This window comes from Gadus chalcogrammus, chromosome 16, assembly GCF_026213295.1.
Source record: "Gadus chalcogrammus isolate NIFS_2021 chromosome 16, NIFS_Gcha_1.0, whole genome shotgun sequence".
Taxonomy (NCBI): domain Eukaryota; kingdom Metazoa; phylum Chordata; class Actinopteri; order Gadiformes; family Gadidae; genus Gadus; species Gadus chalcogrammus.
Window position 1 is genome coordinate 10,756,786 of NC_079427.1, and position 26,729 is coordinate 10,783,514.

Genomic DNA, 26,729 nt, shown 5'->3' on the forward strand with positions numbered 1-26,729 from the left:
AGTTGACAAAGGGGTGGATCTTATGGCTTCTATAAAGTTAGGTTGCTTTGGGCAGAGCACTTGTTGAAATAGGCCATAGGGAGAGTGATGAGATGACGGCCTTCCTAGTCAGATACATTGTATGTTTATGCTTAGTGATGTTGCTCTCTCTATCGTTATGGCCTGCCTCGTCCCTTCTTTCTTCCTCTTGTCAGTTGCAGGAACCTTTTAGTCTTAATGGCATGTATAAACAGGGAGACATTGTGCTGGGGGGTCTATTTGAAACCCATTATACCTCTATCTTCCCCAAATCCTTTTTCACCTCCAAACCACAGCAGCCCATCTGCCAGGGGTGAGAATAAGTAAATGTTTAACTGTTGTTGAAATTGTTTCCGTTATGACAATATTAATAGATTGCTATGACTTTTTAATGACTATGATTATAATTATAATTATGCTATTAGCTGTGCAGTATAATGTTGATCAAGATTATGGTTCATAGTCGGATATTGTTATTCTTTTATGAGTATTATGATAATGGTTGCTGGTAGTTTTGACATTCAAGGGTTCAGGCATTCCCAGACCATGCTGTTTGCAGTAGATGAGATCAACAGGAGTGACAGTCTTCTGCCAAACGTGACACTGGGATACAGACTGCATGATAACTGTGCCTCACTCGGAGTTGCCTTCCGAGCTGCCTTTTCATTGGCCAGTGGCAAGGAGGAGAAGTTTGACCAGGCCGCAAGCTGTAGAGGAACCCCTGTGGTAGGGATTGTGGGTGACTCCAGCTCCACAAATACTATTGCCATCTCCAGTGTTTTTGGTTTGTTCAAAATGCCCATGGTAAGTTTTCGACCTTCTCCATCTCGCATTACTTTTTTGACATGCATTAATGTCATAAATATATCATTGTTTTATCAGTGGAGGGAACACCTTATGTATGCTCTGTATGTTTTCGCAGGTGAGTTACTTTGCCACATGTTCCTGTCTCAGTGACAGGCAACGATTCCCATCTTTTTTTAGAACTATCCCAAGTGATGCGTTTCAGGTGAACCTAAAGAGAGATGTTTTAGTCATTATTATTTAATTAAAGATGATACATAGCTTTCCATAATTAAGACACACATTTACCGAATATTTAATGTTTACTTGAACCCAACCAGGTGCGAGCTATGCTCCAGATTCTGAAGCGGTTTGGCTGGACCTGGTTTGGCCTGCTGATCAGTGATGATGACTACGGTCTCAACGCCGCCCGTTCCTTCCAGTCAGAGCTGGCCCAGTCTGGTGAAGGCTGTCTGGATTATCTAGAGGTTTTGCCGTGGGGAAACGACCTTGGTGAACTTCAAAGGATCGTTGACATAATGAAGAAATCCACTTCCCGTGTGGTCATTGTTTTTGCACATGAGAATCACATGTTTAACCTCATGGGAGAGGTTAGGACACAATTATTTATGGACAGAAAAATATACCTTGCTTTGCTCTACCAACCACAATTAGAAACTATTCAATGATAATCGTCATAAAGAAATACTAATTAGTTGGTATTGTGCCATATTGCAGTTTAAAAAAATACCAAATGGTCAACAGTTGATCTTAAAACAACTGCAGTATAATTATTTAAAGAATGTGTTAAATGTATACATAAAATGAACAAAAATGCATGCAATTTTAATATGAGCTAAAAGGATTAACAGCAATATTTACTCAATAAAATATGTGTTGACACAATGCATAGTTAACACAAAGCTAAGAAGCTTGCATGTTTTATTCATTCCAATCCGCAGGTGGTAAGGCAGAATGTTACAGGCCTACAGTGGATGGCCAGTGAAGCCTGGTCAACATCCATTGTACCTCAGACTCCCAGCTACATGCCTTTTCTTGCAGGCACTCTGGGCATTGCCATCCGCCGGGGAGAGATACCAGGACTGAGGGACTTTCTACTGACAATACGCCCTAACAATAAGACACTCAGCAGCAAGGACAATAACTTTGTGAATATATTTTTTTCCTCAAATAATACAAATAATCATGTCCTAATATGTTGTACTATTTTATACAAAAAATGTAGATTAAAACACAACAGCCAAAAAATAGATTTTTCTCATAAGAATTTTACCATAGGTTCTTCATTTTAGCATATTGATTATTATATTTTAAATGAACGGTTATGGTGTTAACTTTTATGTTCAGTTATTTTACCAAATACACTGGTAGATCAGTATATTTAAGCATTGAGCAATGAGTAGCACTCTTCAGTCCCTCAAATAACTAAACATGTTTCTTAGGTGCAGCAGTTTTGGGAGGAGACGTTCCAGTGTAGATTCCCGCCTTCACCGCCCAAATGGATCGATGAAGGGGGGAGACTGTGCACAGGGCAGGAGAACCTGGCAACTGCAGAGACAGAGTTCCTGGATGTGTCAAACCTCAGGCCAGAATATAATGTGTACAAGGCAGTATATGCCATGGCTAATGCCCTCCATGACATGCTGAGGTGTGTTCCAGGAAGGGGACCTTTTGTCGGGCAAACCTGCGCCAGTTTACAGAGACTAGAGCCATGGCAGGTTTGGTGAAATTTTGTGTCTATGTAACAAACAGAGATTCCCCAACTTCAAGATAAATGCTTTACTCCTACTCTTGTTATTATTGATTGATATGATTTGAATAATAATCTAGTAAATGAATAAAAATTAATCAATGTATAACAATTGACATATTATAAAATTACAAAATGAATATTTGAGCTGACCTTTTTAAAATTCCAACCGGTCCAAAAGTTACTATTTGTATCTTTATATTTCATAGTTCAACAATGTAATTTATTATTTATTTTTTCTCCTCTACATTTCTAGCTAGTTTATTACTTGGATAGGATCAACTTTACCACACCTTTTGGGGATCAAGTGTCATTTGATGAGAATGGGGACGCTTTACCCATCTATGATGTAATGAACTGGCTTTGGCTCCCAGACGGTAGCACAGTAGTTCAGAATGTTGGAGTTGTCAAGGAGACCGCTGTCACAGGTGGAGAAACCACACTCAAAGAAGACATCATCTACTGGAATTTTGTGCCCAAAAAGGTCTGGTCTGCCAAGCCAACTATTTTCAACTGTTGATCTAGTCAAGTTAAGAGCTTTCCAAATTAATTATTTGTAACCGTTTATATTTAATCTTCAGCCACCTCGATCAGTGTGTAGTGAGAGCTGTCCCCCAGGCACCCGCATGGCCAGGAGGAAGAATGAGCCTGACTGCTGCTTCGACTGCATCCCTTGTTCAGATGGAGAAATTAACAATAGGACAGGTTGGTGTACCATGTAACATCTAATAATGTAATTGATCCTATGGGTAAATTAAACCTTTCTCCAGTTACAATTTTAAATTTATTTTTCACAGATTCGACAGAGTGCCTGAGTTGTCCAGAAGACTTCTGGTCAAGCCCTCAGCGTGACGTTTGTGTGCCAAAAATGATAGAGTTCCTCTCATACAATGACCCCTTGGGCATATCCTTAACAACGGCCTCTTTGATAGGAACACTCAACTGTGCAATTGTGTTAGGAATCTTCACACATCATCGGACCACACCAGTGGTTAGGGCCAACAACTCAGAGCTCAGCTTCCTCATTCTGCTGTCACTCAAACTATGCTTCTTGTGCGCCTTGCTTTTCATTGGTCAACCAAGGCTCTGGACTTGTCAATTGAGGCATGCAGCCTTTGGGATCAGCTTTGTTCTGTGTGTCTCTTGTATCCTGGTGAAGACCATGGTTGTTCTGGCGGTATTCAAGGCCTCCAAACCAGCTGGTGGGAATAGTCTGAAGTGGTTTGGGGCAGTTCAACAGAGAGGGACTGTTGTATTTCTGACTTTAATCCAAGCAGCAATATGCACAACCTGGCTTGTGTCTTCCTCACCAGCTCCAAATAGAAACACAAAATATCACAATGACAGAATAGTAGTTGAGTGTGTAGTGGGGTCCAGAGTTGGATTTGGAGTATTACTGGGCTATATTGGATTACTGGCTATTCTCAGCTTCTTGCTTGCATTCTTGGCACGCAATCTGCCAGATAACTTCAATGAGGCCAAGTTTATCACCTTCAGCATGCTTGTCTTTTGTGCTGTTTGGATAGCCTTTATCCCCGCTTATATTAACTCCCCTGGTAAATCTGCAGATGCTGTGGAGGTATTTGCCATTCTAGCTTCTAGTTTTGGGCTGTTAGGGGCCCTATTTGGACCAAAGTGTTTTATAATTCTGCTTAGACCTGAGAGAAACACAAAGAAGGCTATAATGGGACGGGGTGTCCCAAAAGAATAGAGCCAGCTTTAGATTCATTAAATTTTCGGTATAATCGATTGATTACGTGAATGTTTGTCACGTTATTTAGACTACATAACTGCATTCCATGATCATTTCATTTTGAAATCAGTTGGATATATGATCACAAACAAATCTGTAAAAAATATGATGTATCATTGTGTCACACATTGTTATGTGTCTTTTTTCACTAGTAATAGGTGTATGGTAGGCCATGATCTTATGAACTTGTAGCATGTTTGTTTTGCATGGTTTTTTTTAGTCACCTGGGACTGAGGAGATGTTCACTATAAAAGTTTATAAATTTAAATATGTAAGTTTGTGTCCAAAAATGTATTTTGGGTCTGGAGAGCAGCCATTGACCCTACCTTTTAAAACAGCAAAGTGTATCACTGTGATGTCACGGAGCTACAAAAGGCAGAGATAGGAACTAACATTCCTAACACTAGCATTTTTCTGTAAGTCACAGCAAAGTCACTCTTCTTGAGCCTCGATTACAACATAATCCAATCTAAATAAAGAAACTTTTCTTAAACATGGTGAATTATTAAAATTTTGAAATGATAAGACTTCTATCATTGGACCGTTGTGTTGATAGCATGACGTGAAAAATATCATTTTTAAGTACGCTAGCATTTAGCTTCTACAAATAGTACACTGGATATTTAGGAAGCTCCTAGCCTCTAGCCATATAAAAAGGGGGTCCCAAAACATGAATGCCCGATATAACAAACATATTTTCAATAGACTAATCATTTCAGCACCAGTGAAACAAGAGATACCAAAGGGTTTATGCTTTACTTTGTGTTTCCTAGTTAAATATTGACATTGTTAGGATCCGCGACCTCCAATATGCTTTGCTATTGTGATAGCCACCTTAGGCTAAAACGGGTAGAATTCTCCCTGCCTTTTGTTGTTACCCATTGGCCGTGAAATAATTAGAGGGGGAGGGCTATTGCCAGTCAAGAGGGATAAGAGAGTTATCCATACATCTGTTCAAAGGAAACACTGGCACCTCTGACTGACCTTTAAGGTAAACATTACCTTACTATGAATCGAGGAGGGAATTGCCATGACAATCAATAGTTGTATATTGACACGAATACACTTGAGTCCATACAGTCTAGCATGATGCTTGCTCAAAACAGCTGGGGGATGCATTTTTTTCAAAATGGTGGGTCTGGGGTAATTTTATGCCAAAGGGCCTGGGTTAAGTTGTGCCAGTGGCACAAGTTACCCCAATTTATGATTTTTTTTACTATATATTACTTCATTCTATTTTATTGTTATTGTTCATTGTAATCTTACATTTGATCACTAAAACTATGTGATATTCTTAGACCATCATGCCACGCAAATAAAAATGGAAGACAGACAGGGTTTCAACTCCTCTTGAGGAGTTGGAAAGAGCAGTGAAAGAGGTGCAAGAGGAGAAGACCATACGTCAGGTTGGAAAGGAGATTAAGATCTGCAGGATGACCATAAAAAGATGCGTGATGAATCTGCTCACTTGGGTTATGTGTCTCCAGAAGTCATACTTCAATTGCCAAAAGCCACAGAAAGAAAGAACAGAATTGTAAAAAAGAAAGTGAAAACTAGAATCATGACCGACACACCTGAGAAGATAGAGTTGGAGAAGGCTCACAAAGAAAAAGAAGATAAAAAGGCTGAGCAGGAAAAGAAAAAGAATGAAAGAGAGAAGAAAATAACCAAGAAGAAAACAACGTGTACAGTAACTCAGAAGAAAACTCCACCACCAATGATGAGGCAGAAGATGGCCTGGAGAAGACGCACAGCAGAGAAAAGAAACGGGCTGAAAAGAAGAAAATGAGTGGAAATAAGAAGGGGGGCCTGAAAGGGTCAAAACAAACCAAACCCAAAAAGAAAGCGCTCACCTGTAGCTCAGAAGAGAGTGACTTTCCAATTCCACTTAGTGATGCCACTGATTATGAGAGTTCAGATTTCCAGAGTGATGAAGATGATGGTGAAAAGGATCTGTCTGCTGGTGACTTTGTCATTGTGAAGTTTGCAGGTAAAAAATCCACATCCTATAACTATGTTGGATTGGTGGAGAAAGTTGAAGGTGACGAGATCAGTGCAAAGTTTCTGAAGCAAAGTTGTAAGAGGTCTTTTGATGGAAAGCCCTTCTTCACATTAAGAGAGAATGATAAAGGAGTCATCCCTAGAGGTGATGTGCTCAAGAAACTACCCACAAAACAAAAACTTGGTGGTACAGCCAGAAGGGCGCATGAATTTACATTCCCCTGCAGCATTGACACGTGGGATGTTCAGTAGTAGGCCGGATCCGGGAAGAGATTCAGATGCAGATGATTAAGTGCTCATTTTGGAATTTTGATTTTGTTCTGAGTAGCCTATGTATTCATGTGGCACTAGGCCTTTTTTAAGCAAACTGGCCTTTGATGTCGTAAACTATCTTTATGTAAACCACACACACACACCACAAAACTTGGTGGTACAGCCAGAAAGGAGCAGAAGTTCATGTTTCCCTGCTGCATTGACAAGTAGGATGTTGAGTTGTTAGCCCAGTAGGCTGGATCTGTGAAGTGTAAGACTCAATTAGGTGTTCATGTGACGGTATAGGCGTTGCTATAGAAAAGTGGCCTTTGATGTTGTTAAAACTTTAAATAAAAGTTAAACAAGTAATAGGTGAATGGTAATGTCCGTGCTAAGCTCAAAGCACGGTCCTCTGCCTTTAACTCTGGTGACCAGGAGGCTTTGGGGAAGTCCAGATGTGACCTGCGGACAGCCATCAGAGATGCAAAGAGAGAATGCAGGGACAAGCTGGAGTCCACCTACCTAAGCTCTGACCCCCGACGCCTGTGGGGTGGCCTGCGACACATCACTGGCTATAAAGGGAGAAATAGCAGTGATGATCAGCCTGCCGCCTCTCTCCCTGACGACCTCAATACCTTTTACGGAAGGTTTGAGGCAACCAACCCCCCTTCCTTCAGCAAGACTGGCCGAGGACCAGGACGACTACACTCTGTCCCTGACCGTGGCTGACGTGAGGCGAGAGCTCCAAAGGGTGAACCCCCGGAAGTCATCGGGGCCCGATGGAGTCCCAGGCCGCGTCCTCAGGGGGTGCGCTGACCAGCTTGCGGAGGTATTCACCTCCATATTCAACTTATCACTGCATCTGTCTGAAGTCCCCACCTGCTTCAAGCAGGCCACCATCATCCCCATACCAAAGAAAACATCAGTAACCTGCTTGAATGACTACCGCCCTGTAGCGCTGACCTCCACAATTATGAAGTGCTTCGAGCGGCTGGTCAGAACCCACATCTGCTCTACCCTTCCCAACACCCTGGACCCCTTTCAGTTTGCATACCGTCCAAACCGATCAACAGACGATGCCATTGCCCTAGCTACACACGCCACCCTCTCCCACCTGGAAAAGAGCAACACATATGTGAGGATGCTGTTTGTGGACTACAGCTCAGCATTCAACACTATTGTGCCTGCCAAGCTCGTCCCGAAGCTCAGGGGCCTGGGTCTTAAAACACCCCTGTGCAACTGGATCCTGGACTTCCTGACGAGCAGACCCCAGGTGGTGAGAATGGGCAACCACACCTCCTCCTCACTGACCCTGAGTACCGGGGCCCCCCAGGGCTGCGTACTCAGTCCCCTCCTGTACTCCCTGTACACGCATGACTGTGTGGCAACACACAGTTCCAACATCATCCTGAAGTTTGCAGACGACACTACCATCCTGGGTCTCATCTCTAACAACGATGAGACCGCCTATAGAGATGAGGTAAGGGTCTTGGCAGAATGGTGCCAAGACAACAACCTGTCCCTCAACGTCTGCAAAACCAAGGAAATGATCGTGGATTTCAGGAAGCTGCAGAGTGGGGGTCAGGACCCCATACACATCGAGGGAGCTGAAGTGGAGAGAGTCTCCAACTTCAAATTCCTCGGTGTGTACATCAAGGATGACCTAACCTGGTCCATGCAGGCAGGCTCAGCAGTCAAAACTGCACAGAAGCGGCTATACTTCTTGAGGAGACGGCATGTTTGGCATGTCTTCAAAAACTTTAACAAACTTTTACAGATGCACCATTGAGAGCATCCTCTCAGGCTGCATCACTGCCTGGTATGGTAGCTGCTCCGCTGCCGACCGCAAGGCCCTGCAGAGGGTGGTGAAGACAGCGGAGCGTATCACCGGCAGCCATCTCCCCTCCGTGCAAGGCATCTACAACAGTAGATGCCTGAGGAAAGCAAAAAAGATTCTAAAGGACAACAGCCACCCAGGCTATGGACTGTTCTCATTGCTGCCGTCTGGTAGACGCTACCGGAGCATCCGAACACGGACTACCAGACTCACAAATAGCTTTTTCCCCCTGGCTGTAAGGCTTCTGAATCAGAAACACTGAACCTCTGAACAGTTGCCACCTCCACCTACTCCCTGCTCCCCCACTCATACAATTCACTTCATAGATATATTTGCACAATTTTAAAAACTTTTAACTTATCCTTAGCATTTCTTTTTAACTTATTCTCTACTCACACTTAAACTGCTGCTAGCCCTTCTACTGTACTCTAATTGTTGAATGTTAATGTTATATGTTATATTGTTATAATGTCATAGTGCTACAGATATATATGTTGTTTTTTAAATTGTTGTATGTTAATGTTACATTTTATATGTTTTATTGTCATAGTGTTATAGAGTTTTATGTTATATGTATGACGTATACTGCGTAGATGAATGATGCTTGCCAAGTCGTAAGAATTTTGCTGTGCTGAAGCAATTTGGTACATGCAACAATAAACACACTTTGACTTTGACTTTGATGTATTGAATTTGTCTTGCTTTTATGTAGAATTATCATTTGTGATATTAAAATGATCCTTTTTACAGAAATTATCAATGGCACAATTTCCCCCAGTGTATTCTCTCTAATGGCACAACTGACCCCGTACCAGGGGCAAGTTGTGCCACCAAACCACTTTTTCTTCTAAAGCTGTATTTCTCAAACAGTTTGTTTAAGATCCAAAGTAATTGTTCCCAGGGATGCACAACATCCTAAACTATATGTAGATATCTTAGTTGGAGGCATTACTGTTATCCCCTTGCTTTAAGGGCACTTTAAGTCAAACTTGGCACTACTTACCCCACTCTCCCCTAATGTAAAAAGAAAACCATGGCCCACTCAAATATAGCATAATTTATGGACTTTAATCGTGACAAATTATAATAAAAATGAGGGTTAATGTACGACATGATTGAAATTACACTAGATTAGTCTTTTACTTGCCACTGCCAAAAATACCAACACTAAATATATACTTTGTATGATTTTAAAGGTTACATTAGCTTTTCTACATTTTACTTTTTACCCATTAAATGTTTCTTGGTGTTTTTCTCTGGCCTAAACAAAATAATAAAACATTTTGGAAAGAATATACAGAAAATCAATCCAAAACTTGAGGCTAATATTGCAAAGACCTCCACAGCTACAGTGAACTTCCCAGGGGAACTGATATAAGCTGGGATAAAAGTGATCCAAACAGCAGAGAATATGAGCATACTAAATGTGATAAGCTTAGCTTCATTAAAATTGTCAGGTAGTTTTCGTGCTAAAACAGCTAACACAAAACAAAATACAGCAAGGAGCCCAATGTACCCAAGCACAGCCCAGAAACCTAATGCTGAACCTAATGCACATTCTAGAATGATTTTATCCTTATAAGTGGTCAGGTTTCTAACAGAGAAAGGAGGCTTCAAAACCAACCAAATAGTGCATATCAAAACTTGAACAAATGTAAAAGATACTACAGTCATTCTCTGTTGTTTAGAGCCAAACCATTTGGCTACACTGCTCCCTGGTATTGTAGCTTTGAATGCCATTAACACCACTATAGTCTTGCCCAGAACACAAGAGATGCAGAGGACAAAGGTGATCCCAAAAGCTGTGTGGCGAAGCATACAGGACCAGTCTGAGGGACGGCCGATGAAGGTCAGAGAACACAGGAAACACAGAGTCAAGGAGAAGAGCAGCAGGAAGCTCAGCTCAGAGTTGTTAGCTTTCACTACAGGGGTAAATCTGTGCTTGAATAACACTATGGCTGTAATGATGGTCAAACAGGCTCCTACTATAGAGAATGCTGCCAAAATAATTCCCAAGATCTCATTAAAGGAAAGGAACTCAACAAGCTTGGGACGACAGAAGTTCTTCTCGGCATTGGGCCAGGACTCCTTGGGACATGGGGAACAGTCAGATGAATCTGGAGAAAGATGTATAGTATGTTTTTATTGTTATTTTCTTATACATAATTTCATTTAGAAGTAGGCATGTCACCGCATGCCTAGTGTTTGTGGAAAATGTTTGTGGTTAAACAATGATGCCTCATTTTTGCCCCATTCACTTTCAATATTAAATAAGATTAATATTAATATCATTGTATCAAAAAAAATGTAATCATAGGAATGGCATATTAAACTGATATATGCACAGTTCTTTACAATGGGCGTGGTTTTTAAACCTGCAACACTGGAGGGGGAGATAATAATCGAAAAATTAGGCGGATGAACAATAATACGAAAAATAATTATAAGAAACATGATTACAATACTGGGGCTGGCTTTGCAAGCACACTTATCAGGATTAGATGGTTATACCGGTAGTATTGCTTATCTCTCCTTCAGCACATGGTACACAGTCATAGCAGCATATCGGTTTTCCCTTCTGGAGAACCTTGCGTGTTCCCGGTCGACAGCTGTCACTGCACACGGACACAGGCACCTAATAAACACATAGACAAAAAGCTTTCCATGCAGTTTGGAAGCAGTTGTATTGAAGGAATCAAAGGATAAGGTGTCCTCCCTGCCTGTACGCCACCATCTGCCCAACTGATTTCCCTTTTGATATTGAACTTCTGGCCAGGAGAAAGGGACTCATCATAATGTCCCACGGTTACAAACTCCAGACCACCGTCCTCATTTCTCTTCCAGTTAATCAGCTCATAGAAGGCCACAGGGTCACCATTGGCATCAAATGAGACGTGGTAACCATTACGAGAGAAATTCACCCTTTTCAACTGATCAAGGACCTGTGTAGATGAAAAAAGAGAGAAAACACAACAATTGTATGACTAAGGTATTGACAGTCAATAAAAAGCTGGCACCATTTTCAAGGGTTTGCTTTAACAATATTAATTATTGTTTTTAACCTGCACTGGCTCTACTTTCATGAATTGGTCACATTGCATTTTTGAGTTCATCTTCTTACACACAATATTGTGGATAGCGTGTGCTACTGCATAAACAGCTTTGTACACCATGTTTGTGATTCTGAGCTGAGAAGTGTCAGTGAATGGGTTCTGGAGCTTTTGTATATCTTCAGTTCCATCACACACCCTGTTCACTGACCCAGCGCCTACAGAAAGAGAAATAGAACATTATCACTACAGATGTTGTAATGATGAAAAAATTATAATGGATAATGAATAATTATTATTATTAGTAGTTTTAAAACATCATTAGCATGAAAGTATTTCAACACTTTTTCCAAGATTTCTCACGTTTTTTTAGCAGACAGTTGAATGCACCCTCCCAGAACTCAGAAAGCACGTGTGAAGCAGCCACCTTAGCAGGAGAAAGATCTAGAAGGTATTCTCTAAAACCTGGTATGTTAGATTGCGGAATAGCAAATCCAATAGCTCCTGCACAAAGGGGATATCTTAGAACCTCCGGATGGGTTACCCAGGCCTCACTGCCAATCCATTGGCGAGGAGGAGAAGGATGCACGGTCAGCTCCTCAAGCAGAACCCACAAGTCTCCTGGGGATGTAAATGCCACGACAACCATGGCTGTGGACCTATAGAGATTTCCAAAGATAAATAAATAATATTTATTTATATAATAAATATAATAAAAAAAATTGTATTATTTTCTTAGTATGATAAAAAACATGATGAATTATGCTTTCAATTATAGTCTGGTTGAAACTAAGGTTTTAAAAACATTCTTGTCATTTAAGTTATCTTGGTTTGCATATTGTCATTGTTTTTTATAAATGGACAGATTCTGAATAATTAATGTATAAACCTGCGAATCACTTCAGCCACCTGTTGAATCTTGCTCTTTGGATCATATCTAGTGATTGATTCTGAGTATTCCACACAAATACCCTCTTTTTGCGCTGCTTGTAAAAAGGACGCCATCCCATTGTTGCCATAGTCTGATCTAGAACGGACAACGCCAATCCAAGTCCAACCAAAATTTTTCACAAGTTTGGCAAGCGCATCGGCCTGGAACTGATCACTTGGGATGGTTCTAAAAAAGGTTGGGTATTGTTTCTTGTCAGACAAACATGCACATGTAGCAAAGTGACTAACCTAAGGGAAAAAATGTAACATTACGATGCATTTTTACAAAATAGAGGCACAGAAATGGCAGAATTCTGCATAATAAAATAAATACTTGTGGAATTTCAAAAGGACCGATGATTCTTGAAAGGCTGATGGATGATGTGGATCCAGAATCACCAATAACAGCCAACACCCTTCCCGATTGCGAACACACTTTACTGTTTTTATACAAAGGCGGGTCATTAGTAAACTGGAAGGCCCCCTGCACGGCCATGGGCGCAGACGAGCACGAATCATGGATTTTATAACCAAGCGCAACCCCCGGCAGAAGATCTTTGCTGTTATTGATTTCGTCTATGGCAAAGGTCATTGCACGCGAGAAGCGCAGTTCCCGGGTGTCCATGCTGTAAAGAAATAAAACATTTTAAAGATACACAAAAAATATACTTTCTTTGGGGTGTGTTTGCTATTTAAGATATACGTCACAATTAAAATAAACAGCAACTTACTGTAATTCTTATCAGACCAACTCACCTTCCTGTGCATTTTAGGGGCTCTGGAAGGCTGGTGTAGTTTTTCTCCACTGTTTTCAAGTAGTAATGCATGTGGAAAGAACCCCCAATAATGTAATCCCCTTTCTGTGTAAATGCAGGTATCTTAGGGGTACCCTGGAGCAAACAATCAACAGAATCAGTGGCATTGTCAGTATTAGATGAAGCCTCTACTCTCATTATTAGACCACCCACAGATTTATACAAAGAAAGCGCAAAACATAACGAAAATAAAACCAAAGTCAAGGTTGGTGTAAAGAATACTGCAACCAAGACAGCCATCCTTAAAATGAGCAGGCAAGTGCTTACGGGGTATTACAACTAGGCTATATAAATGATCAAATAGATGCTGCCCTCTTTCTGCATTACGTCAGATTCTGCACACAGGAGAATCCCAACTGCTACCAATGGATGTGAATCATTCAGTTGTTTGTTATTCATGGATGTTTTTTGCGTTTCTACAGTTTAGACATGATGTATTTTCAATGACAAATGTTTTGCATGTTTTATTTTAATGAATAAAAAGATTAAAGACACATTATATTATCCTCTTGGCCATGTCACACATTTTAAAACACATATCATTTTTGCCACTTAACCCTTTCGTTCTGATGAGTAGCCTGTATTTGGTGAAACTCATGCACAAACACTTTCTTTGAAATACATATGTATGATTTCATACTCGAGTAAATAAAAGAATTGTTGTCTACATTGTTATATATTTGTTATATCCTTCACTGCCTCTATTATGTCGAATAGCAGAGGGGAACCCTCAGGGCCTTCTATGCCTTCAGAGAAGGCCTTAAAAAATTCTGAACCAAAGAATATGAGTATTAATTAAAATATGTATAGATTAAAAAAGAAAATCTAACTGATTTAATTTAATACAATACATTAAATAAATTTTCTCTCATCTATGTTCTGAAGTTAAGTTTACTGTCAAGTTCACATCCGCAATGAAAGGGTTACTGTCCTGAAACATTATCCAACGTTATCCAATAAGAATAGTCCGTCTCTATCGAAGCCCGGTTAGCTTGCTCATTCACGAATCTCGGGGAAGGCCAAACTATGTGTTTTGGTTTGGAGAGTGATGGTAAAATTGACCAATCAAGGTTTGATTTTCAGTGGGCGGGACAAAAACAAAAGATCGTAGGGCTTCGTGAAGTCCGAACAGCGGGCGGGGCAGAGTGGTGAGATCGATGGCGGAAGACGAGAGCAACGTTGTGGCTATCTTGATACCATCGCCTTTTCCAAGGCGGCCTTTTCCAAGGCGGCCATTTCCAAGGCGGCCATTTCCAAGGCGGCCTTTTCCAAGGCGGCCTTTTCCAAGGCGGCCTTTTCCAAGGCGGCCTTTTCCAAGGCGGCCTTTTCCAAGGCGGCCTTCGCCTCTTCCCTTGACATTCACTGTCTGACAAACACATACCCTGTGCCGTGTTCCAATACCCGTACTGTCCGTACTTACTAGCGAAATTTTGAGTACGCAGTACGTTCCAATTCAGATCCGGCGTAAAGAAGTATACTTCAAGGACCTGTGCCGTGTTCCAATACCCGTACTTCCATGAGTATACTTAAAGGAAGTACACTATCTGCACTATCCGTACTCACTTGAGTACGGTAATTTTTCAGATGCGAGTGCTGTTCCAAATCGAGTCCGTGGTGCACTTACCGGAAATTACGATCACGACTGCCACCGCGGCTCCTCCCCCGCAATAAACATCCCGCTTTGAACGGTGAACTCTTTACGCCTAGCAGCTATAAAAAGCTATAGAAACTATAAAAACTACAAAATGACTCTATTAATGCAGGCTATGTGGAAAATGCGCCGACTTTGGCTCAGCCTGGCTCCGCCTCTTCCGCTACGTAGCTAAGATGGCTGCCGTTGAGTACGGAGAGTGTCCTTCGATCCACACTTCCCGATTAGCCCATTTTGAGTACGGCATCCGGGTCCTTGAAGTATACTTCTTTTCGCCGGATCTGAATTGGAACGTACTGTGTACTCAAATTGTGAGTACGCAGTACGGACAGTACGGGTATTGGAACACGGCCCCGGATGTCATACTCAAAACGGGCTAATCGTGAAGTGTGGATCGAAGGACACTTTCCGTACTCAACGGCAGCCATCTTAGCTACGAAGCGGAAGAGGGCGGAGCCAGGCTTATGGAGTTAGATTCATGCCAAAACCCCGCACACACGCAAAACGTGTTTTGCTCACGCAAAGCGTGTTTCGCTCACACATAACGATTCACACGCACACAAAACGTGTTTTACTCACACAAAATGATTCACACACACGCTCAGTGTGGTTTGCAAATACAAAACATCATTCACAAACTAAAGCATTTTGCTTCAGAAACAAATACAGTATGTTTTACACAAAGTACAAAAAAAAATCCTTCAAATACACAAAACAATTCTACAAGCACGGAACACGAAAGCTGCGCGTGGATCGGAATGCATTTGCGCACGGATCAGATTGCATTTGCGTATGGAACAGCAAGGCGGAAAATTAGTGCCAAAAGTCACGTGACAAATAAATGTCCTGTTATTCACACAACACAACAGCAGGTGGCGGTGTTGAGTCAGTTTAAGGCCGCCAGGACGATCTTTTTTCTCCCCAAAATCTTTATTTGATGCCGGCCAAACGTGTGTGGATTCAACTCCATACTATGCGACTTGCCGCCCCTTTGTCACGGAATCGTACGACACGGAGAAAAGCTAGTTTGGGAGATTAAATTGAACAAAATGAGCGGCCAACAGGTGAGTCCAATGGAAGTGTCGCCACTCTGTTTTGGCATCAAATAAAGATTTTGGGGAGAAAAAAGATCGTCCTGGCGGCCTTAAACTGACTCAACACCGCCACCTGCTGTTGTGTAGTGTGAATAACAGGACATTTATTTGTCACGTGACTTTTGGCACAAATTTTCCGCCTTGCTGTTCCGTACGCAAATGCAATCCGATCCGTGCGCAAATGCATTCCGATCCACGCGCAGCTTTCGTGTTCCGTACTTGTAGAATTGTTTTGTGTACTTGAAGGATTTTTTTTTGTACTTTGTGTAAAACATACTGTATTTGTTTCTGAAGCAAAATGCTTTAGTTTGTGAATGATGTTTTGTATTTGCAAACCACACTGAGCGTGTGTGTGAATCATTTTGCGTGAGTAAAACACGTTTTGTGTGCGTGTGAATCGTTATGCGTGAGCAAAACACGTTTTGCGTGTGTGCGGGGTTTTGGCATGAATCTAACTCCATACAGGCTGAGCCAAAGTCGGCGCATTTTCCACATAGCCTGCATTAATAGAGTCATTTTGTAGTTTTTTATAGTTTTTATAGCTTTTTATAGCTGCTAGGCGTAAAGGGTTCACCGTTCAAAGCGGGATGTTTGTTGCGGGGGAGGAGCCGCGGCGGCAGTCGTGATAGTAATTTCCGGTAAGTGCACCACGGAGTACTCGATTTGGAACAGCACTCACATCGGAAAAATTAACGTACTCAAGTGAGTACGGATAGTACTCAAGTGAGTATGGATAGTACTCACTTTAAGTGTACTCATGGAAGTACGGGTATTGGAACACAGCGCTGGCCTTACATTAGCTGGGCGGTGCAAAACCCGCATACAGGCCCCTACAGGTTAAATGCAAGAAATAGAGTGGCGAAGTCACGCCCCTTCCGGTAGGGCTCATGGGACCTATGAGATCGAAAAATATGAATGGGTGTCAATGGAGAGAAGATTATTATTTTCTGGTCCCGGGCTTTTTATGCCCTGGATTACACATATGTTGTTTGTGGATTTAAAGGATAATATTTCATGCAAAGAGTTTGACCGTTTATTGTGCAATTGTTCAGATAAAGGCTGTAGAGAAAACACAACGAGAAAGACTACACGGCTCGTATGTGACGTCACGCTCCCTGCAACTGGCGTGGAGAAGACCGACAATCTTCCCATCGGCATAACTGAAACTCTGCACGTGCCCCGACTTATAATGGTTTTCACCTCTTTCGATGCTTTTAACCTCCCCTTGGAAAAAGCGGTGAAGTGGGGCAGAGAGATCGCCATCTCTGTGCCGAGTTCCAAGGGCGGGTGTGGTGACGTATATCATATGCGTCGAGAGCAGCGAAGAGCTGTAGTTCACAAAGCGGCCTCACATAAAACCTAAAATTATCAAACTTCTTCACGAACATTTTTAGTTTTCTTTGCATGAAAAATTATCATTTAAATCCACAAACAACATATGTGTAATCCAGGGCATATAAAGACTGGGACCAGAAAATAATTATTTTTTCTCCATTGACACCCATTCATATTTTTCGATCTCATAGGTCCCATGAGCTCTACCGGAAGGGGCGTGACTTCGCCACTCTATAGCCTACATTTCCAGCCTGCACTTGTGACCTCATTTTATGTTTCCAGATTTTTCATTACAGTATGTTTCTTGTTGCGGAGAATGTTATTGATGTTATGGTCTATTTGTTTAGGCTACATCCTTTTCATCGTTAATTAAAGGATTGCCGTTGTTAAACGCTTTCAATTCAGCGTACTGTGTCTTTTTTTTCCGCAATGATTTCTTTTCTCAGCAATTGGGGCTGAGGTGAAGGCCCGGCTGTAGTGCTCAAGGTTCGCCACTGTAGAATAGGTAACATTCATTGGGGATTTATCTACTTGTGAATTGTGCATTTTTGGCATGTAATACGTTTAAGAGTGACTTGAAACTCAATATATGATTCTGGCTAAATACGTTTATATTCAAAATCAAAGAATTAGCTGAAGAGCCTTTTTTGTCAATGTGTTTTGTTAATTTGGTTATGAAACTGATTTCTAGAAAGTATTTATTTTAAAATAGTAGTGCACTGTGTTGGAAACTTCAGTTCCTTTTTAATTGATCTTCCTTTGTATAATCCTTCTGTAAATAATATATTTTTTTTATTCATGCGGCTGCTTGTCACGGCCTCACTTTAAAAAAGAGATTCTTAGTCGCAAAGGGACTTTACTCCACACTGTTAGGTGTGTACTAATGCATGAAGTTATTTCTACCCTGTTCTTAATTCAACTCCTTTCCAAATGACTTCTTTACTACTACTACTACAATTTATAATAATTATTATTTGTAGTAGAAATATCATTCTTGGAAGTGGAAGTTCCAGAATGGTGGGTAAGGGAGGATAACTCATAGATGGGCATTAGAGGCGGCATGGGGAACCACCACTGCAAGGCCTGGAAAACTCTATCCAAGAACAGTTGAAACAGTTTTCTACCTTGCTACGGAAATAGCCAGGGGTGTTCTCTGCCCATGAAGACGACTTTGGTTGCACCAGGGCATTTCAACACCAGATCCCCACTGACACAGCATCCCCCATCCATGTAAAGTATAGGCCTGTTCCCCCTACATTGTGCCCTGAGCTGCTACAAAGTACGTTGTACCATGGCATGATTCAAGAGAGTTCGATTCCCTGGGCCGCCACAATAATTATTGTAGGAAAGAAAGAAGGATCATCATCATCATCAGTTAATGCTGCGACTCATAAAGACCCCTCCCCTCTAAACAGGATCGAGGAATCTCTGACGGGCCACCAACAGGCAGTATGGTACACTACATTGGACCTAGCAAGCGGGTCCTAGCAGGTTGAGAAGAAGACCGCGTTATCCACCTGACTAGGTCTGTATGAGCTCTCCCGGATGCCTTTCGAATTGTGCAACGCCCTTGCAGCATTCCAGAGGCTTATTCAGCGTTGGCTGGGAGACAAGGTACGTGACCACTTGCTTATTTATTTGGAAGAGTCTACTCACCTGACATTAAAACACACCTGCAACATCTTGGGCAGTTTTTCAAAGTTCTCCTTAGCCACAGCCTCAAACTACAGCAAAGGTACTGTCAATTCTTCTGACAGCAGATGAAATACCTCAGACAGGTGGCCAAGGGGTCTACACAGACCAAGAGAAGACGAGAGCTGTCCAAGACTGGCCAGTCCAACATCAAACAAGTTTGCTCCTTTCTGGGCTTTGTGGGATATTACAGGTCTTTTATTGCTTCCTTCTCCAAAGTTGCCGTTCTCCTACAGAGCCTCCTCCATGGGTAATTTGGCTGCTCTACGACGCCTGTGACGTGAACAATGAATGCCAGACCGCCTTTCAGTATCTGAAATGCATTGCTCAGTGCACCCATTTTGGCCTATGCTGATTGGTATTGACCAAATGCTATGACCAGAACTACAGCTCCTTCAACTAGGAACTGCTGGGAATGAAGTGGGCCATAAAAGAGAAGTGTAAAGACACTCTCTGGGGTCTTCTCTGTCGAAAATCCCCTGGTACACCTAGACACTGCCTGACTCAGCGCAACAAAACAGAGGTGGGTGGTTCAGCTGACGAACTTTCCTTTGACGTCAAATATCGGTCAGGAAGCGCCAACCGGAATGCAGATCTGTTGTCCAGGCTACCAGGAGTGTGGGGGTCAAACCAATTTGGGTGCCATTTGTGGCCACCCATGATGACCACCAAATAACCAGGGAGATCAGTGGGAGAGGCACGGGCTAGAATGGTAACAACAGGACCCTGACATCCAACCACTCTGCCTCTGGGTGGAAGCAGATACGCCACCCACTGGCCAAAAGAAACGTTCACTCTCTCCACAGATGCACCAACTGCTGAAAGAGTGGGACCACCTGAAGTTGGATGGGGGCCACCAAGAACGTTTAAAAAAACCAGACACCAGAGTGATGGGGCGCCAACTTGTCTACCCATCCAGTTGCACTTGGAAGGAGTATCAACAGCGGCAGGGCATACCGGTGTGGAGAAGGTCCTGACCATTCTCGTGCCATTCGTGCAACTCTCCATAAATCCAATGCAGTTACCCTCTTGAACTCATAGGGCTAGGTAACCTCTCCTTGGAAAGACCTGCAGAGGCCTTTCCGTACATCTTGGTAATCAGACTTGTTTTCGCGTTATGACCTAGCAGTACCAACCCAGGAACAGATACACATGCTAATGTATCTAGTGCCGACAGACATGTAGCTTTGCTTTTCCTTGTTCTAGCTTTGTGTTCTATCCAGGCTCTCTTGTCCCTCCCCCCCATTGCCAGTCATGAGAGGAAGCAGAGAGACCCCTTATCAATAAATTAGCTTAAAGGAAACGCAGGGGCCTCTGACTGAACTTTTAGGCAAACATTACCTTGAATGAAAGACATTCTTTCTGGAGAGGGGGTGAAACCGTTCTGGAAACTTTGGGGAGGGCTCAATCTGCAAGAAAGGAAACTGCTGTATGCATCCATCAAATAGGTATTTTCAACAACTGCCATGTGCTTATTTGCATTAAGGTACGGCCACACCAACCGCGTTGCTCGCGTTAAGGTACGGCCACACCAACCGCGTTGCTCGCGTTAGGGGCGTTGAAAATCGGCATTTTTGCATAGGGAACCATTGGTCTAGGCGCGGTACACGCGTTGAAGCGTTGCGTTGGGGGCGTTAAGGCTGATTTATGCTCAGTTACGTAAGCGTAAGCGCAAGCGCAAGAGGCCCTTGCGCGCCCTTGCGCACCCCTTGCGCGACTTCTCACGTCTTGCGTGCGTCGGGCGATTTTTCTAGACTTGCGTCATTTTTTACGTAAGCTTTTACGCGAGCCGCCCAGCCTGCAAGGCTGTGATTGGTCTGCTGGTCTGGTTACTACTTCCTGTCTGGAGTATCACCCGGCAGGCTCATATACAAAATCATTAACGTGAAGTGAAGTTAACTTTGCTGCCAACACATTATTTCGTTTTAAAATGTAGAGAGATATGCACATTTATACAACCCCAATGATCAACAACTTCATCACCCCTGTTCCTCTGTCTGTTGCCATCATTCACTGTGTATGGGGAGAACACGATCTGGCACATAAACAAACCAACGACTCCCACAGACAAAGACGTCATTCTTGAGGTCGTCTTCAACGAAAAACTTTCCTCCACATATTACTCCACCTACTGTTCTGGCGGTAAATTGCTTGGCAACACGCGCAACCTAAAAGGGAGCATGAATTGCTTTGAGTAAATTTTGCGCAACAACGTAACACCAACGCTGAAGCATGCAGCCGCCTTTAGGCGCGGCAGTTGCACGTAATTACGCACGTAAACGCAGTAACGCGCCCAACGCACCAACGCCCAGAGTTCAGAAAATTTAACTTTCAACGCTCCAACGCGTGACGCTTAGCCGCGGTAGCCAATCAGCGTGGAGCTTGACCCGACGTCACTGGCAGAGAGTAGTGAGCTTGCACAGAAGCATACGGCCGACATCTTTCTTTATTCTGGGTGGAAATAGTAACGTAGTTACGCCATTAAATGCGTTTATGGAAACATTTCTAGCGAGAAATTAGCATTTTACTTTCATAATGTTCGCTCGGTGAATGTGAAGGATGTTTGGTTTGATAGTTATGACGAAGAGGGAACGCTCCGTTCACTTGCATGGACATGGACTCATCTAGCTGCGTTGGCGCGTTGACGCGTTGGAAGCGTTGAACCACCACACACTGGTCAAGCGTCAGGTTAGGCGCGTTACTCGCGTTATCCAACGCGAGTAACGCGGTTGGTGTGGCCGCACCATTAGGGGCGTTGAAAATCTGCATTTTTGCATAGGGAACCATTGGTCTAGGCGCGGTACACGCGTTGAAGCGTTGAAGCGTTGCGTTGGGGGCGTAACGCCCCGTGCCCACTACATGCGTCCGTCGACTGATGTGGGAAGGCGTGGCTGACTGATGGGGGAGTAGTCTTTGCAGAGGCATCCGTCAGCCAATCTAATCGCTTCGCCGGGTTCTTCCCGCTACTTCCTGCTTGTTGCGATGCAAGATGACCCGCTTTCCATGCAGTATCGTCAGAGGCCGAGTCGCATCACAGTGCTTAAATTTGCATACGCGATTGTTACGTCCCCCGCTAGGGGAAGGGGTGGCAACATAAAACCAGATGTCTTTGGTTAACTGGAAGTTGTTTATTTGTTTATTTAGCCCAGAGCATGGGATAAGTTCCCGTGTAGCAATTAACAAGAACCTCGATCAACCAACAAATAACCATTCGAAGACCCAATATGGCAAGCTTCATATCCAAGGCCAGCTGCCGTGGATGTTGAGCTCGCCCGTGATTTATCCTCCCGGATCCTCGGCCCTCCGATGCAGCAGCCAATCACGTCCGGGGACAGGCACATCAAAATTAACATAATGGTCAACAAATCACACGCGGGGAAAAACACATGATCATTAGCATGAGCATCGACAAACTGAGGATTTTACCCATGAGGGCGCGGTGTCAATCAGCAACCGTACAGCGATCTGATTGGATGACGGATCCGTCGCTGCCAAAAAGTTGAAAATTTTTCAACTTTCTGACGGAGCCGAAGGCTCCAACGGAACGTACGGATCCACAATGCATTGCGCGTCCGTCCCCATTAAAGTCAATGCGTGTTTCAATAAGTGTTATCGATATATTGCAAATCACTTAAATTTAAATGTGGTTTATTAATGAAAATGCAAGTATATGTAATAGTGTACAAATTAGCCATGACACATCAATTATAAGTTAAAGGTCTTTAATGATAAATCCTACTTTCATCATAGCAAATAATAGCTTTTGCAGGCAGTCACAATTCTATACAGAGTGAGTAGGGTATTAGACACTACCCAATTGATGACAGAGGCGGAACCTGGTAGAAGAGCCAGTTGGGGTCTTCTACCGGACCTCCAATCACAATGCCACAAAGACCTACACTAAAAAAAAACTTTGAATGTTTGTAAAAGTTTCTAACATTTATTTATTTATTGAGAAAATTATGAATACTTTTTAATTTTTACCCATTAAATGTTTCTTGGTGTTTTTCTCTGGCCTGAACATAATAATAAAACATTTTGGAAGGAATATACAGAAAATTAATCCAAAACTAGAAGCCAATATTGCAAAGACCTCCACAGCTACAGTGAACTTCCCTGGAGAACTGATATAAGCTGGGATAAAAGAGATCCAAACAGCACAGAATATGAGCATACTAAATGTGATAAGCTTAGCTTCATTAAAATTGTCAGGTAGTTTTCGGGCTAAAACAGCTAACACAAAACAAAATACAGCAAGGAGCCCAATGTACCCAAGCACAGCCCAGAAACCTAATGCTGAGCCTAATGCACATTCTAGAATGATTTTCTCATTGTAGGTGGTCAGGTTTCTAATGGAGAAAGGAGGCTTCAGTACCAACCAAATAATGCATATCAGAACTTGAACAAATGTGAAAGATATTACAGTCATTCTCTGTTGTTTACAGCCAAACCATTTGGCTACATTGCTACCTGGAATTGTAGCTTTAAATGCCATTAACACTACTATAGTCTTGCCCAGAACACAAGAGATACAGAGGACAAAGGTGATCCCAAAAGCTGTGTGGCGAAGCATGCAGGACCAGTCTGAGGGACGGCCGATGAAGGTCAGAGAACACAGGAAACACAGAGTCAAGGAGAAGAGCAGCAGGAAGCTCAGCTCAGAGTTGTTAGCTCTAACTACTGGAGTATATCTGTGCTTGAATAACACTACAGCTGTTACGATGGTCAAACAGGCTCCTGCTATAGAGAATGCTGACAAAATAATTCCCAAGATCTCATTAAAGGAAAGAAACTCAACAAGCTTGGGACGACAGAAGTTCTTCTCTGCATTGGGCCAGAACTCCTTGGGACATGGGGAACAGTCAGAGGAATCTGGAAAAGATTTATAATACGTTTTATTGTAATTTTGTTATGCATAATTCATTTAGAACTAGACATGTCGCCCCATGTAGATTTCTTGACGAAAATGTATTTGGTTGCTTGAAACACCTCTTCATGTGCGCACTATTCCATGAGCATGCTAAAATGCTAATGCTATCAAGGCTTATGAGCGAGGACGCCAACTTGAAGTCCATGGGCTGATTTGAATCAGACTTGTGTTAATTAAACAATGATGTCTAATTTTTGCCCCATTCACTTCAAAAATTAAATAAATTTAATATTAATATCGATGAAAAAATAAAATGTATAAAAAATGTAATCATAGGAATGGCATATTAAACTAAATATATGCATTTTTTGCAACGGCCATGGTTTTTAAACCTGCAACACTGCAGTATGGAGATAATAATCGAAAATGAGGCAGAAGAAAAATACGAAAAATAATTATAAGTCACATAATTACAATACTGTGGCTTGCTTTGCAAGCACACTTATTAGGATTAGATGGTTATACCGGTAGTATTGCTTATCTCTCCTTCAGCACATGGTGCACAGTCATAGCAGCATATCGGCTTTCCCTTCTGGAGAACCTTGCGTGTTCCCGGTGGACAGCTGTCACTGCATACGGACACAGGCACCTGATGCACACATAGACAAACAGCTTTGCTTAAAATTTGGAAGCAGTTGTGTTGAAGGAATCAAAGAATATGTTGTCCTCCCTGCCTGTATGCCACCATCTGCCCAACTGATTTCCCTTTCGATATTGAACTTCTGGCCAGGAGAAAGGGACTCATCATAATGTCCCACGGTTACAAACTCCAGACCACCGTTCTCATTTCTCTTCCAGTTAATCAGCTCATAGAAGGCCACAGGGTCACCATTGGCATCAAATGAGACGTGGTAACCATTACGAGTGAAATTCAACCGTTTCAACTGATCAAGGACCTGCGTGGAAGAAAAAAGTGTGAAAACACAATTGTATGATTAAGGTATTGACAGTCAATAAAAAGCTGGCACCCTCTTCAAGGGTTTGCTTTAACAATATTAATTATTGTTTTTAACCTGCACTGGCTCTATTTTCATGAATTGGTCACACTGTATTTTGGAGTTTATCTCCTTACAGACAATATTGTGTATAGCGTGTGCTACTGCATAAACAGCTTTGTACACCATGTTTGTGATTCTGAGCTGAGAGGTGTCAGTGAATGGGTTCTGGAGCTTTTGTATATCCTCAGTTCCATCACACACTCTGTTCACTGAGCCAGTGCCTACAAAAAGAGAAACATTATCACAACAGATGTTGTAAGAATGAAAAAAATATAATGGATGATGAATAATTATTATTATAATTATTAGTAGTATTAAAACATCATTAGCATGAAAGTATTTCAACACTATTTCCAAGTTTTCTCACGTTTTTCTAGGAGACAGTTAAATGCACCCTCCCAGAACTCTGTGAGCACGTGTGAAGCAGCCACCTTAGCAGGAGAAAGATCTAGAAGGTATTCTCTAAAGCCTGGTATGTTAGATTGCGGAATAGCAAATCCAATAGCTCCTGCACAAAGGGGAAATCTTAGAACCTCCGGATGGGTTACCCAGGCTTCACTGCCAATCCATTGGCGAGGAGGAGAGGGATGTACGGTCAGCTCCTCAAGCAGAACCCACAAGTCTCCTGGAGCTGTAAATGCCACGACAACCATGGCTGTGGACCTATAGAGATTTCCAAACTTAAATAAGGGCTATATATATAATATATTTTGTATTATAATAAAATATATCATGACGAATATTGCTTTTAATCATAGTCTGGTTGTTACTAAGGTTTTATAAACATTCTTGGCATTTAAGTTATCTTGGTTTGCATATTGACATTCTTTTTTTTATAAATGGGCAGAATCTGAATAATTAATGTATAAACCTGCGAATCACTTCAGCCACCTGTTGAATCTTGTTCTGTGGATCATATTTAGTGATTGATTCTGAGTATTCCACACAAATACCCTCTTTCTGCGCTGCTTGTAAAAAGGACGCCATCCCATTGTTGCCATAGTCTGATCTAGACCGGACAACGCCAATCCAAGTCCAACCAAAATTTTTCACAAGTTTAGCAAGCGCATCGGCCTGGAACTGATCACTGGGGATGGTTCTAAAAAAGGTTGGGTATTGTGTCTTGTCAGACAAACATGCACATGTAGCAAAGTGACTAACCTAAGGGAGTAAATTCAACATTACGATGCATTTTTACAAAATAGAGGCACAGAAATGGCAGAGTTCTGCATAATGACATAAATACTTGTGGAATTCCAAAAGGCCCGATGATTCTTGAAAGGCTGATAGATGTCGTTGATCCAGTATCACCAATAACAGCCAACACCCTTCCCATTGGCGAACACTCTTTACTGTTTTTATACAAAGACGGGTCATTAGTAAACTGGAAGGCCCCCTGCACAGCCATGGGCGCAGAGGAGCACGAATCATGGATTTTGTAACCAAGCGCCACCCCCGGCAGAAGATCTGTGCTGTTATTGATCTCGTCGATGGCAAAGGCCATTGCACGCGAGAAGCGCAGTTCCCGGGTGTCCATGCTGTAAAGAAATAAAACATTTTATAGATACACAAAAAATATACTTTCTTTGGGGTGTGTTTGCTATTTAAGATATACGTCACAATTAAAATAAACAGCAACTTACTGTAATTCTTATCAGACCAACTCACCTTCCTGTGCATTTTAGGGGCTCTGGAAGGCTGGTGTAGTTTTTCTCCACTGTTTTCAAGTAGTAATGCATGTGGAAAGAACCCCCAATAATGTAATCCCCTTTCTGTGTAAATGCAGGTATCTTAGGGGTACCCTGGAGCAAACAATCAA

General features: G+C 42.3%; 2 protein-coding genes and 1 pseudogene across 2 annotated transcripts; 1 reads left to right on the plus strand and 2 right to left on the minus strand.

The window, feature by feature from the left end:
- The first annotated feature begins 47 nt into the window (after positions 1-47).
- On the plus strand, positions 48-5,913 carry LOC130405577 (extracellular calcium-sensing receptor-like). Its single transcript, XM_056610751.1, has 9 exons — positions 48-331; positions 531-822; positions 941-1,027; positions 1,143-1,412; positions 1,764-1,970; positions 2,265-2,540; positions 2,829-3,056; positions 3,154-3,277; positions 3,370-5,913. Exons 1-9 carry the CDS (start codon positions 93-95, stop codon positions 4,281-4,283), a joined length of 2,637 nt encoding a protein of 878 aa, XP_056466726.1. The 5' UTR covers positions 48-92; the 3' UTR covers positions 4,284-5,913.
- Positions 5,914-8,293: 2,380 nt separating this feature from the next.
- On the minus strand, positions 8,294-13,946 carry LOC130405574 (extracellular calcium-sensing receptor-like). Its single transcript, XM_056610748.1, has 8 exons — positions 13,152-13,946; positions 12,730-13,021; positions 12,355-12,644; positions 11,844-12,124; positions 11,493-11,683; positions 11,142-11,357; positions 10,927-11,050; positions 8,294-10,532 (listed from the first exon to the last, which is right to left on the minus strand). The coding sequence occupies exons 1-8, from the start codon at positions 13,448-13,450 to the stop codon at positions 9,634-9,636; spliced, it is 2,592 nt and encodes an 863-aa protein (XP_056466723.1). The 5' UTR covers positions 13,451-13,946; the 3' UTR covers positions 8,294-9,633.
- A 449-nt stretch (positions 13,947-14,395) lies between these two features.
- On the minus strand, positions 14,396-26,649 carry LOC130405404 (extracellular calcium-sensing receptor-like; annotated as a pseudogene).
- Between the last annotated feature and the right edge of the window lie 80 nt (positions 26,650-26,729).

What these genes read in the sequence shown, in the direction of transcription:
- LOC130405574 (XM_056610748.1), bottom strand. Translation starts at nt 13,450, where the DNA reads ATGGCTGTCTTGGTTGCAGTATTCTTTACACCAACCTTGACTTTGGTT. An exon ending in GTGGCTGAAGTGATTCGCAG is followed by an intron (nt 12,125 to 12,354) that starts GTTTATACATTA and finishes AAATCTCTATAG; the next exon opens with GTCCACAGCCATGGTTGTCG. An exon ending in TCAGTTGGGCAGATGGTGGC is followed by an intron (nt 11,051 to 11,141) that starts GTACAGGCAGGG and finishes TGTGTTTATTAG; the next exon opens with GTGCCTGTGTCCGTGTGCAG.
- LOC130405577 (XM_056610751.1), top strand. Translation starts at nt 93, where the DNA reads ATGACGGCCTTCCTAGTCAGATACATTGTATGTTTATGCTTAGTGATG. An exon ending in TCCCAAGTGATGCGTTTCAG is followed by an intron (nt 1,028 to 1,142) that starts GTGAACCTAAAG and finishes GAACCCAACCAG; the next exon opens with GTGCGAGCTATGCTCCAGAT. An exon ending in AGAGACTAGAGCCATGGCAG is followed by an intron (nt 2,541 to 2,828) that starts GTTTGGTGAAAT and finishes CTACATTTCTAG; the next exon opens with CTAGTTTATTACTTGGATAG.